Here is a 13,136-nt window from a genome sequence, read left to right as displayed (position 1 = left end):
CATATTCCTTGCTGAGCATTTTAAAGACAGGTAGAACGTTACTCAGTGTTTTTATGCATAAGGGATACCTGATCTACCATAAATGTCAAATTAGAGCTATCCCACATTGCACTCATTAGTTAGAGAGCAGCACAGGGCGAGGTGAATTTTTGTCAAGTGTTTATAATAAAGCATAAAATGCTGTTATGAAATATTCATGAGGATTATAGAACACACAGCATTCATGTTAGTGCCTGAAGGATCACACAAAACTCCCGTTGTATATGTATTTATGAATTTTTCATTGTATATGTATTGTATATGTATATATGTATATATGTATATATGTATATATGTATATATGTATATATGTATATATGTATATATGTATATATGTATGTATATATGAATCTCACATTTGATTAAACTTTTCTTTACATTTGTGCTGAGATCAACCTGGTTCATTCCATCTCCTTTCAGCTTTTAGCATTAGAGATCACGGAAATTAATTGAAAAATTCCAATGACCTGACACAGGAGAACACCCTTGTAGCATTACTCTTTTAGATCATAGAATCATAGAGTGCTTTGGGTTTGAAGAGACTGTAAAGGTCATCGAGTTCCAACCCTTGCTGCCATGGGCAGGAACATCTTGCACTGGACCAGGTTACAACCTGGCCTCGAGCACCTCCAAGGACAGGACACCTGTTACCTTTCTGAGGAACATGTTCCAGTGCCTCACCACCCTCACACGAAAAAGTTTTTCCCTAATATGTAATCTAAACCTACTCTCTTTTGGTTATGCGAGGCAACAAGAAAAACATGAAAATTTAGAATGCCTGCACGTCAGAGCAACAGAAATTATCTGTCTCACTGTCATCAAGAACAAAACCCACAAAATATTTGGATATTTCCCACTAAGCAGGTTGCAGGAGAGCTGCATATTACTAGGCAGAATAATCTTTAAGAGTAATATAAAAAAAACAGCAGGAGAGAAAGTGCATGGGAAAACTCTTCTTTACTTAAACATTAGTGCTGATGTGACTCAGGTTTTACACCATAACATTCCTAGACAGAAAATAAGCAACAACATTGCCAAACAGAGAACTTTACTGTCAGCATTTGGGAGAGATAACAGTATACACAAAACCATGCAAAGAACAGAAGTTTCTTTTAGAAGTTCTGCATCCTGAACCACAAAGATACAGCTTCCTTGGGCAGCCTTCCAGAGAGTTTTCTGTCACACTGTTGGAAACACACTGCTTGCAGCTGCTGGTCACCAATTGGCTTCAATTTGTACAAACAAGACTGGCAGTGGTTCAGGACATTTCTCAGAAACTGAATTTTTCCCTCTCAAGCAAAATCAGTGGTAAAAATGGCTGAGGCACAGACTTACACTTCATGTTAAGACACAAACATTACAATGACAATGAAAAATACAGCGGTAGATGGTGAGACAAAAAAGATACCATGCCTTCATTCTTTTTGTGTGGCACCAGGAATGCATTTAAATATAGTTTCACATGTGATATGACAAGATAGAAAATTTTAGACAATTCTTCTTGTCATATAGCAGCGACTAAGTATGAATTTAAAGCAATTTTTTCCAAAGCCAAAGAAATTGAAATTGTAGCATATCACACAAGATCCTATGAACACATCAGAGATTCAAAGAAACAACATCTTTTTTTACAGACAGAGACGTACTGTTGCCAGATTATGAGTTCTCTACAACCTGATTATAGAGGGATTATGCCTGAATGATTAATGTACTACTGAGGCCCATAAAAGCTAGTACCTAATAAAATGCATACTAGAATACTTCTACTAGTCAAACTTTTTCTGCTCCAAATATTTGTCAATATTGAGCTGCATGAATAAATAGACTGAAAATCCTGCTGCTGCTGTGATGGAGGAAAAGGGAACTCCATACAAATGGTATCTGAGCTCAAGAACAAAACATTTTTGAAATTTTTTCTGCACGTATGCAAGTGCTAAACATTCAACTGAATTTAGAACTTTTAGTGCAATCTAAACATTCAACTGAATTTAGAACTTTTTGAGTTATTATAGATTATCACAGAAAATTTTTCATTTTTTCCTGAATTCCTAAATGCAAAGAAATAAAAGGAAAGTTCCATTTACTACAGTCACTTTGAATAGCCACTTCTCCCAGGAGTCATGTCTACATAACATAGGTGCTATTAACCAGTCGCTTCCTTGCTTCAGTTTTTAGACTTTCCACCTTCTACTAATTCCAGTCCTCACTTGTGCCACCTGACACTGGAAAGTTTTGCAAGTGAGTATCAAAAATTTCTTCTTCTGAGTTTAAACCTTTTCATAGTAAACTGAATATTTCTAGATCAACTATGAGTTAACCCTGTTCCTTTAGAATTTTTTTTGTTTTCTACCTTAATATAGCCTATTTTTAGAAACATAAGTCAAAAGGTTCTTGATGCCAAATTCATACAAAAAATGTCCTTGAAACCTGTGGGAGCATAATCTTCATGGATTCTATACATGTACAAAATATATATACATAGCTCTATTTTTTTTTTCCTTAAAGGGTTATTGTAGCAACTGAAGTCTTTCTTCTGTGACATAAGAGAAAGTTAACTTACACTAGTATTTTTAAGTATAAATTGACAATCCAACTTTTTAAACTGTTAATCCAACAGTTTAAAAAATTGTTAATCCAACTTCTGTGTCCTAAGGCTGTCAAAAAAAAAAATCCTTTGTTATCATCTCATTCTTTTTGGCAGATTTTCTTAAGACCTTTCCACTATGATAAACAACCTCATGCTAGATGCATTTTATTTTGCTTTTTTGCTACATACTAATTTTTTTTTAGAGTTTTGATTAGGATTCTATCTCAAAAGCCACAGAAATCCTCTGATGAGGCCATCAAATCACTACATCTACAGAATTCTTGGACTACCATCTGTCATTTCTAGGTAGCATCTATATGCAGGGAAGGTTGTTTTGAATACATCAAAACATTCTCAGCACATCTGTTGGCAGAGCCCCTGCATGTGCTGCTTTGCAAAGTGCACAAGAGGAATGAGCCCTTATACTTTGTTGGGTAAAAGCAGTAACATAAATGCAGGAGATACATTCAGGAAACTGTTCTACTTTTGATAACACATTAGAAGGAAGTAAGAGATTCAGATAATTTATAATTCTTATACTTTTTCTGTTCTTCCCTCTTTTCTTCTTTTACTAGCACTGCTGAGGAGAACAACTACATTCTAATTTGACTTTTTTTAACTTAATTATTACTGGATAGTACTCCAGCTGGCTAAACACTAGATATAAAATTTTGGATTGAATATGCCAGATATATGAGTATTGGCATATATACACATGCATGCATATACTGTAGTATGGCTGCATTAATGGAAGAATTCCTTGAAATTCCTAGTCAACACCCAGTATTAACTAGTTTTGCATATTAGACAATCTCTTAAGCCTCACTACATTTTAAAGCAAATACATTATCTCCCACCAAAAAGGCTCCTTGTTAAAACAAAAAACTGTATATGAACAATATGAGGATAAAATTCTCCTTCATTTCATAAGACAGAAGATAGATAGATAGATAGATAGATAGATAGATAGATAGATAGATAGATAGATAGATAGATAGATAGATGATAGATAGATGATAGATGATAGATAGATAGATAGATAGATAGATAGATAGATAGATAGATAGATAGATGACAGCTAAGACACAACTTCTAATGAGCCATGACAATTGTCCAGAATTGCCAAATAAACTGCTGCATATAACCTTCTGACTGCTAAAGCATTTCTGTTTCCTGAAGAGGTCTTCACTGTTAGACTATTTGATGGAAACCATAGGCCAGAGAGTAACATTTCAATAAAATAATTAAAATAATGCAGTCTTGGTTTAAAGACACTTTTTAAAATACTGATCTTAAGTTCCTCCCCACCTGTAGCAGAAAGCTCACTTCTTAGCCCACGGTACTTGAGTTTGTTGGACAGTAACAATGATCTCAAGCCAATGTTCTGCATTTTCAGGAAGCAAGGGGCAGCAGAAAGAAGAATAACCAGAAAAGACCTAGAAGCAATTGCCACACACCATTTTTATTGCCATCTCCCAGTGGCTGATGGCATCTGACTGAAAATGAGAGCTGGGACACACAGGTCTTCTGACCAGATCTGCCATTACTGGCCTCTGGCTGTAGCCACGGGCAGTAAGGAAAAGCTTTGATTGCAGAACACTGTAAGATGGTAAGATCAGGGTAGTATGGAGTTTTTAGGACTCCTTCATGAGCTGACATGAAGGACCTGTTTACACTGAGAAACAAATGAAGCTTATTCTAAATTACTGCATGGAAGCACAAGAAAACCTTCCGTTATTTAAAAATAAGTTTAAAAGCATGAGCTTTCAAGACTTACATTTCATTTGCTTGAAGATGGACTTGTTGGGCTCAAGCCAGTGCTGAAAAGACAAAGCAGAGAGCAGAGGTTAATATCAATCAAAAATAGCCTTGTAAATGTAAATGGTACCTACAATGAGAAGTAGGAATTTTATTTCACTGAGACATACATAAATGAGAAAAACACCTCCGTAATGGAATTGTACTGTATAAGCATACTTTATATCACCAGTGCCTGTAAAATAGATGTAGTTGAGAATAGAAATAAGACAGATATTTCAAAGACATATTTAAAGGACTGCAGACTGTAGTCCTCAGCTTGAAGTAGACATTTTAGTCTTATTCTTTTAGACTTTTTTTTTCCAGAAGAATGATCATATCAGACAGTAGGAAAGACTATTCAGAAACTTTAACACTGTCTCTTCATTGGTGTTGTCTTCTACGCTTCTTAAAACTAAAGAATGTCTAAGTACTATATCTTCAGTCAAAACACAAGCAATTGTTCTCTTCTAGCAAAAATTAAAAATCTCAAGGGAAAAAGATTGCACTTTTCTGTGAAATGTTCACAATAACCTAATCATAGCTAATATACAGAAGAGAGGTATGGATGCTTATTAGTAGGTGCATAAATTTACAGGAAAAGATGCTTTTGGCAGGAAAATAAGTTAGGCTCACACTTTAGTTAAGAGCCTTAGCATATCCCCTGCTAGCACTAGCTGACCTGCTCAGGAGGATGTTTTGTCAGACAAAAGAACATGCTGATATTCAAGTGCCACTTCACACCACAGCCAGCAGCCTTTGTATTAGTATTTTTCATTTAAGCAAAAATCTCCACAGTAAAATGAGATTTGTGCTGTGGAAGCAGCTGGTCAAAAAGCACAGCATTGAACACTGGAAGGCCTTGCACTAAGGGGGTTTCATTTTTAACCCTTTCATTCCAGCTCTAAAACCCTTTGGTCAACTGCAAAAAGAAAACATAGCATTTATTAAACAATGTCCAATACTTAAAATATTGGATCCTAAAACATGGGCTACCATTTCTCTTCATAGCCTTTAGCAATTCTACTACAGAGAAAGGCCAGGGGTAGATATTTTGTAGGAGATGTTAATATCTGACAGAAAATTATTACTTTAAAAATTATGACACCTCAAGAATTCAGGTGCAGTCAGGATAACTGCAAATCAGTTTTCTGAAGAGAACTTTTGAAAAAACAAATACCATTGAATGAGCATTTTTAATATCTGTGGTTTATGTGCTATGGTTGCTCAGAAACTCACACACAAATAGTCTACAGTAGTACTGGGGCGATAAGCCCTGCAATGTATTTCTATTTGAAGTTCGCTTATCACTGAGAGACTGATATGGAACCCTGGTACAAAGAAAACAAAGAGCCAACAACTTCAAACTTCAAACAACAGCCACAACACAACAACAACCCTCCAACATTTCTTTACCTATTCTGTCTTCCCAGTATCTCTCTTTTTAGGGGAAAAGATGAAACGTAATTGAATCAGCAATGACGGTTTCACTGAGTTACCAGAAATATCTAGCTCATTTCATTCTTTTTTTAGATAACACACATAAAATATTTATATGTTTCACTCTGAATAATGGGGGCTGAGAGTTGCTCATAAAAGATAAAGACAATCTGATTTAAGAATTCTTATACAGTCTGCAGTGGTTTAGAGGTACATAATCCAGAATGAATTCACAGATGGGAAACCAAGACAAACCAATATAGAAGTCCACTTTCCACAGCCCCACCCCACATCCACCAGGATCAGGCCAGTCCTAGAAGAAGATTCAGACAGCAAAAGGGGACTTGGACAGTGAGCCATGCTGTACTGCTCCCAGCAAACTGAAAGTTAAGAGTATTCAACATTTTCATCTAGCGGAAACACAACATGATTTTCTTGATATTTCTTTTTTAAATACCAAGCTGGAGTATCAGCATAGACCAGATCAGCATTTAGAACTGTTTGGAAAAGTTAATTACCTATTACAACAAAGCAGTTAGAGATTAAAAAAAGCAAATTTGCAAATATGAAACCCTGATACCAATCATGTGAATAGTGAAAGAGGGGAAACATGGAAATTTCTCAAACCCCCAGGAATGCAGATTTACCTAACATTTCCAAAATCAAACATGTATCACTAAGACCCGACCTTCATGGGTTAAAAACAGATTGGAAATACACCAAGCAATTAAGCAGTCTAGGCTTTCACATGGAGGTCATGGAAGTGACAGGCAGTTTCTACAAGCTCAGATTTCTGCTGTGACCTTCTGTTGGTGGAAGATTGCAAACGTGTACACAATTCAGCTGAATCTTCCAGAAAACAGAGGAGTTACTTCATAATTTGTGGAGATTTTCAAAGACACAGCAATTAGGTGCTTAATGCTCTCTGGCTGTCAGGGAAAGATAAACACCTAGTCATTGCTAATATTTCTGGAAATAGCCACCCCTATATTTGTTTGCATATTTCAATTTGAGTTTTAGGAAAGATTTTCCCCTGAGTACTTATCTTTCTGCCTTACAGCATTGACTATTAATAATTAATACCTGTGCCTCATCTCTACTATACAGCATCCTAGCCATATTTATTCCCAGATTAATTAGCTGTTATAGTAAGGAGGAGATTAAGGTTCCTAAAAATTAATCAAGCTGTTTCTGCAGAAACTTTATATTGAAAAGTATTTGGTTTTCCAAAATGCTTTTTTCATGTAGCAATATTTTTTAACAACTTCCATGAAAAAAATCTTAGGTGAATGAAAATATAACACCTCAAATTAGCTTCTAAAGATAAGTTTTAGAAACATTTTAAGTGTTCAGCTGCAAAAAAGTGTCATTAATTCACATGTCACACTGCCTTGCAAGAACAGGCCACAGATGTTTTCAACTGTTCATTGCAATGAGTTATTGTACCCTTTATTGTAATAAAAACCCAAACAAAACTACTCAGGTATAAAACTGAGACAATAATCTTTTATTTCTTTACTAGCACTAAAGTGTGCAAATCAGGGAGAGAAGAAGAACTCCAGCAATTTTAAGCAGATTCATCTCTGTCTTGTGCATTTGACATTGTAGTCCACAAAGGCTGCTTTAATTGAAGGATGGCCTACACCTGCAACCCAGCTTGGCTTTATGTGTGATAGTAGCTAATGATCACTAGAAATCATTCCTGGAGGGGCTGAACTTCTTGTTTCATTGAAAGCATGTTAGCAACATGGTTGCTGCCCAAAGGAGAAGGAAGTACTTTGATCCTAATCCTGTTAACACATTGCCAAGCATTCTGAGAGGAGATTGATGTTCAGCACTATTAATTTCTAATCTCTTTTCCACCATAGTAGCTGCTATGTATCTCAGGGGTCAGACAGGTGCTCTCACAGAAAACAGAAGGGTGAGAGAAAGATACATAGAAATTTTAAAGGTCAGTCACGGGATAGCTAACGAGTCTTGGTTCTTCAAGTGCCAGTGGTGCGTAAGCAAACTGTCACAGATATCACTTTTGGTGTTGGATCCTAAAATATGCTGAGCATTGCCTTCTGACTAAAATTTCATTGCAACTGTATGCTGTGTTTCAGACTAGTGCAATTTTTGCTTTGTAAATAGAGCCTTCACCTCTGATCAGCCCTTAAGTGGCGCTGAGTAGTCATTAGCGAGGCCAGGTGTGTTCTTGCTTACCCACAAATGCTGAGCAGCTGATGTGCTATCAGCTTTCACAGCAAAAGCTCAGGGTGAACAAGGATACCCTGCAAGGGTAAAAGCACCATTCTAGAAACTCAGTTTAACTCCACAAACACTGATATGCTTTTGGTAAAAAACATTTCAGCCTGTTTTGTCCTGTTTCAAATAAAGCCTTTCACTGAGAAGGTCTGAGAGGGCTGAGCTTTGTCTTGATCCAGCACAGGGTTAAGAGTTCTAAATAAGAAGCTGTGAGGAAAAAGGAAACAGTGATACAATCAAAGGATGGCCTGGGTGGAAAGGGACTTTAAAGATGATTTTGTTCCACTTCCCATTCCATTGACAGAGACATGTGTCATAAGACCACATTGTTCAGAGTTTCATCCAACCTGGCCTTGAGCACTCCCACGGATGGGCCATCCACAGCCTCTCTGGGCAACCTGTTCTAGTGCCTCAAAGCACTGCCAGCAAAGCAAAGTCTCATCTCTTCCTAGCCTAGAGGTTTTTGATTAAGTCTCTGTGTTTGGAAGAGGAGCAGTCAGGAAGGGGCAACTGAAAGTGGCCAAATACTACGAACACTTATTCATTCAGCAAGCAATACTTTGCCAAGTGCTTGCATTTGCGTACAGTAAAACAGAATCAGAAGAACCTGCAGGTTTTACATAAATACTTCAGGCAAGGGCTGGACTGGAAAACTTTGTTTAATTGACAGAAAATAGCAGGAGAATGGAGATATGAAACACTGCTAGAAAATTAAAAGAATAATTAATTTTATTGAAAACTCCCTATATTAATCTTGGAGATAAACCCTATATTAATCTTGAAAATTAATATCTAATATTTTTCTTGAATGAAGAGCAAAATCAAGGTAAATTTGCTTTAGCTTCAAAGAAAGGACTTGCATAGGGACTGCCAAAAAAAATCCCAAACCAACCAACCAAACAAACAAACATAAACAAACAAACAAATACATATCCAAAGCTCACAGAAGTTCAGACAGAGCAATTAATTAGGCGACGGGCAACTCTTACAGGCACAAGAGATGCCAAAGGGCCTAGGGCATAATGTGCGTCTCCTTCGTCATGCCCTGAGGCCAGCACTGCTTTCTCATGGTTTCAAGAACTTTTATATCAAGAATATTGACATTGTTCTGCCTTAGCAAAAGAGCTGCTCCTCTGTATTTTTGCCAAAATCAGAGCAGCAATGTTATTTAGTGGCATGTTAATGAGGAAGAAACAAGGTACATCACTATCACAAACATTTATCTGGTCCAGAACAGGTAGTCACATACACTGGAGCAGAATCACCAGTTCAGAATATGATTCTGAACTGGCAAATTTCCAAATTATGACTGCTGTATGTTGGAACTTATCCATAGTCTCTACATCAGCTGAACATCTGGCCATAAAATCTGCATATATTGATGGATACATGAGCCATCACATTCTCACAGAAAATTGGTTCACAATCAATGGGAAAAAAATCTTTGTTTTTATCAATATATGATAATATAAAAGAATTTCGTTTACAAGTTTACTAATCTTCACACAAGATATTTAGTTAGTAATATTTCTGCTGAATTAAGTGTATACAAATGTATATATTCTCTTCACATTATTATTCATTTCTGTCAAATTTTTGTTTAGTACATAAATGCAGCTCTACTAGTAAAAGCATGATGCCATTTAACTCAGCACTTGGTCTCTGAAAATGGTCTGAAACAAGCACTTAGAGAAAGAACAAGAGCAGTAGCTCCCATTGTGCTCAATGGGCTCCCAGGCTACATTAAAATTCATTTTAAATCTTTGTAGGCTTTAAACAATTTGTCCAAACTCCAATTTTTAACATTTCTTTCAAATTCATGACAGCTACAATGAATTTTATTACTGCCTATGGTTTTCTAAAAACTATTTCTCAATACCAGTGACTTTACACTTAGTTTACTTTAGAGTGTCTCAGTTCTCAGAATTACAGGCCAACTTTTCCCTGATCACCTTCTCCAAGTTATTTTACAACATATTTTTCTCTCTCATTCACTTTTGCTTACTCTCTGACTCTCACTTATTCATTCTCTCTCACTCACCTCTTTTCCTAGACATATTATTTTTTACTCCAGCTCTGGATGAAATCCATTTCTATTAGATATAATTCTCACAGCCTTCTTTGTTCCTTTTCCAGTTCAATTATTTTGAATTAACATTACCTGAACAGCACACAGCAAGCAGCATTGCAGCAAAAGTTCATGCAAATGCAATAAATTTTGTGATAACTCTGCCCTGGAGCAGAGGTTGATATGCATGGATAAGGATTAAGATTTTTATTAACTTATAGTTCAGTTACTCTAGGGTTCTGCCCATAATACTTCTGTTCTACCCCTTCACAGAGTCTGGAGTTCTCCCAGACTGGTCTCTACTCCTAACTGTATGGAGTATTGCAAGTCCTTAAAAACAAAACTTCATTAAACTGAGGTTGCAAGTTGTCTGATGTGTCTTTCTTCCAACCTCCACCACTCTCATGTGGGACAAGGTACACATTTTTAGAAACATGTATTAAATAGCTGCTCTTGCTAAAGCAGAAATCAGCTGCACTCAAGATTTGATGACCTTTTCCCAAGGTCCTTCTGATGAGGAACTGCTGTACATTTTGTATATAGTGCCCATTAAAAACAGAATCACTACTTCATAATGGACCAGAGATGAATTTCCTTTCCTAGTAAATACTGGCACAATGCTAAACTACTTAGGTTGTAAGATTAAACAAATATTCTGCCCAGGTCGATTGTAAGTGATACACTTTGGTATACAAATGAGTCTCCTCACCACCCTTACTAGTGAAATAAATGAAATAAAATCTGATTTTTAAAAAAACCCTGTATCTGTGTCACCCAATTTTCATCATATTTAAGCTCGAAAGCAAAATGAGAATTTCATTTGCAATAGTTCTTTAGGGAGGAACTAGCAGTCATGCCAACAAATCCATAGTGTCCAGTGTCACCCTCCTATCAAAGCAGCAAACCAGGCTCTATGCTCTGGGAAAGTCAGAAAATTCCAGTGTACTCAAAGCTACCACTCAGGATCAGCTGCATAGAGGGAGTGTACTCATAGAGTAGTTCCACTAATTTGAAAGCTTTATTTTGATACAAGCACAGGGCTAAAACCACTGCACTGCTCTGCTACTCCCAGACAGCCCTGCAGTACACCCACATGACAAAGCATCTTAATGCTTAAGGGTGATTATGATTTCAGACATCTCCACAGTGACAGCTAAGACTTCACAATTGCTTCAGAGTCCTACAAAGCCTTTTCATGACATTTCCAACCTACACCATGGGTAGCTCCATTGTATTTCTGTCTAACTACCACACCAAACTTCCACACTCAAAAACAAAATCCCAAGCTTTGGGCCCAGATTGATCCACTGGGAGTGAAAAAAAAAGAAAAAAAAAAAGGAGAGAAATATTTCCAAGTTTAAATAATTGCTCAGATTGCTCAGGTGCCCTTCTGAAGGCACTTAAAGACTATCTTTTACCACACTAGCATTTTTCTGCTGAATCTCCCCTTGCACTCAAGAACAACAGCCTCTTTCAACAAGAAATCCACTCTAGAGAAGATGCTGAACAGCAGCTTCACTCTGTCATCCTATTCTCATCTTGTATCAGTCCAAAAATGAAAATGCTACACAAGAAACCCAGAGAATTAGCCATTTTGCATTTCCACAAGTGTGGGAGGGTGACAATTGGCCTCAATATGGTATCAAGTATATGGAAAGGTACCAGGAATAGTTCCTTCAGCAGGAGAATCAGTAACAGCTGGTCCAGGCAGAGGGATGATCTCTGACCTGGTCAAATTTGACCAAAAGTAGCTTCAAATGTTACTACAGTTTAGAGTCAGAGAGAAAGGCAATATAATGCCTCATAACTGTCTCAGAAATCCACATGAGAAAGTTAACAGTTAATATATGAACACTAGGAACTCCTTTGTTCTATCATTAGACGTAAAATGGCATACCACAATTTACTGCATAAAATTAATACACCACTGGCATTTTTGAATCTCACTAAGGCAAAGTTTCCCCAAAAGACTATCCAAATGTGACACTAAAAGGTACAACACGGTGGAGAACCGACAGTTTTTAACTCCTAGTTCAATTTGATTTTATTGTCACTGTTACTCTCCCATAGACATAAAAGAAAATACAATGCTACTTCTGTTAAGAGCGTCATCCAGAGTTTGTCTGGAGTAGAATATGGAAAACTGTAGAAAATTTTTTAAAGTTTATGTATGCTCAAAAAAGTTTAAGTATGTCCAAAATATACACACATGTTTATTTATGTAGGAGGAACGGATTATTATAAAAGTGGAGCTGGGGAGAGGAAGAAATATATATTATTACTTATTTGAAAAATAACCTATAAAAACACCAGCTGTTTTCCTGTATTTCAAAGTTTTTTTGACATAATTAGCTCAATTTTCTACATTTTTTTCGCAGTCAGAAATTCTGAATGTTCTAAACAGAAACCTTGAAACATTTAATTTTAAACATATTGAAATATTGAAGCAATTCATTTTTTAACTTCTCAAAGTCAACCAAACATTTTCATACTCCTAAGTCAAAATACTACATTTTAGTAGCATACTCTACATTTAGAAGATATTTTGGATTAATTAAAGCTGGTATTTTTGCCTGCTTGAGCTCCCTCATTATAAAACAAAAGGACTGCAAATTAGCTTTCAGAGCAACTATGGAACCTTTGCACAAAAAAAATTAAATCTTAATAAAATGGAGGCAAGCATGACTGCTAGACTAAATGCCAGCAGCATAAATCTGCATAATATTTCATATATATATATGTGTGTGTGTGCATACACTGTATAATAATATACCATTATTTTGTATATCACTATTCAAAAAAATCAATCAAGAATAATTCACTAAAAGCCAGAATTAAATGCATGATTTTGGCAGTTTCATTTGGAACCAGTGATATAGCCCATGCTGTGCAAGCACAGAGACTATGCAGTCGAATATAAAATTCTGCAACATATGAAATGCTACAACAGAGGCATTT

General features: G+C 36.3%; 1 protein-coding gene across 2 annotated transcripts in view; it reads right to left on the bottom strand.

Moving 5' to 3' along the window:
- The window catches only part of FRMD3 (FERM domain containing 3), a 130,287-nt gene that overhangs the window by 55,886 nt on the left and 61,265 nt on the right, over positions 1-13,136 (bottom strand). For both annotated transcript variants that reach the window (XM_058043702.1, XM_058043704.1), the window contains exon 3: positions 4,404-4,446. In XM_058043702.1, the coding sequence (XP_057899685.1) occupies positions 4,404-4,446 (43 nt within the window). The remainder of the gene's footprint in view (positions 1-4,403; positions 4,447-13,136) is intronic.

This window comes from Melospiza georgiana, chromosome Z (genome assembly GCF_028018845.1).
Source record: "Melospiza georgiana isolate bMelGeo1 chromosome Z, bMelGeo1.pri, whole genome shotgun sequence".
NCBI classification, from domain to species: domain Eukaryota; kingdom Metazoa; phylum Chordata; class Aves; order Passeriformes; family Passerellidae; genus Melospiza; species Melospiza georgiana.
Note: the sequence above shows the minus strand (reverse complement) of the source record. Positions and strands in the feature narration are given on the sequence as shown.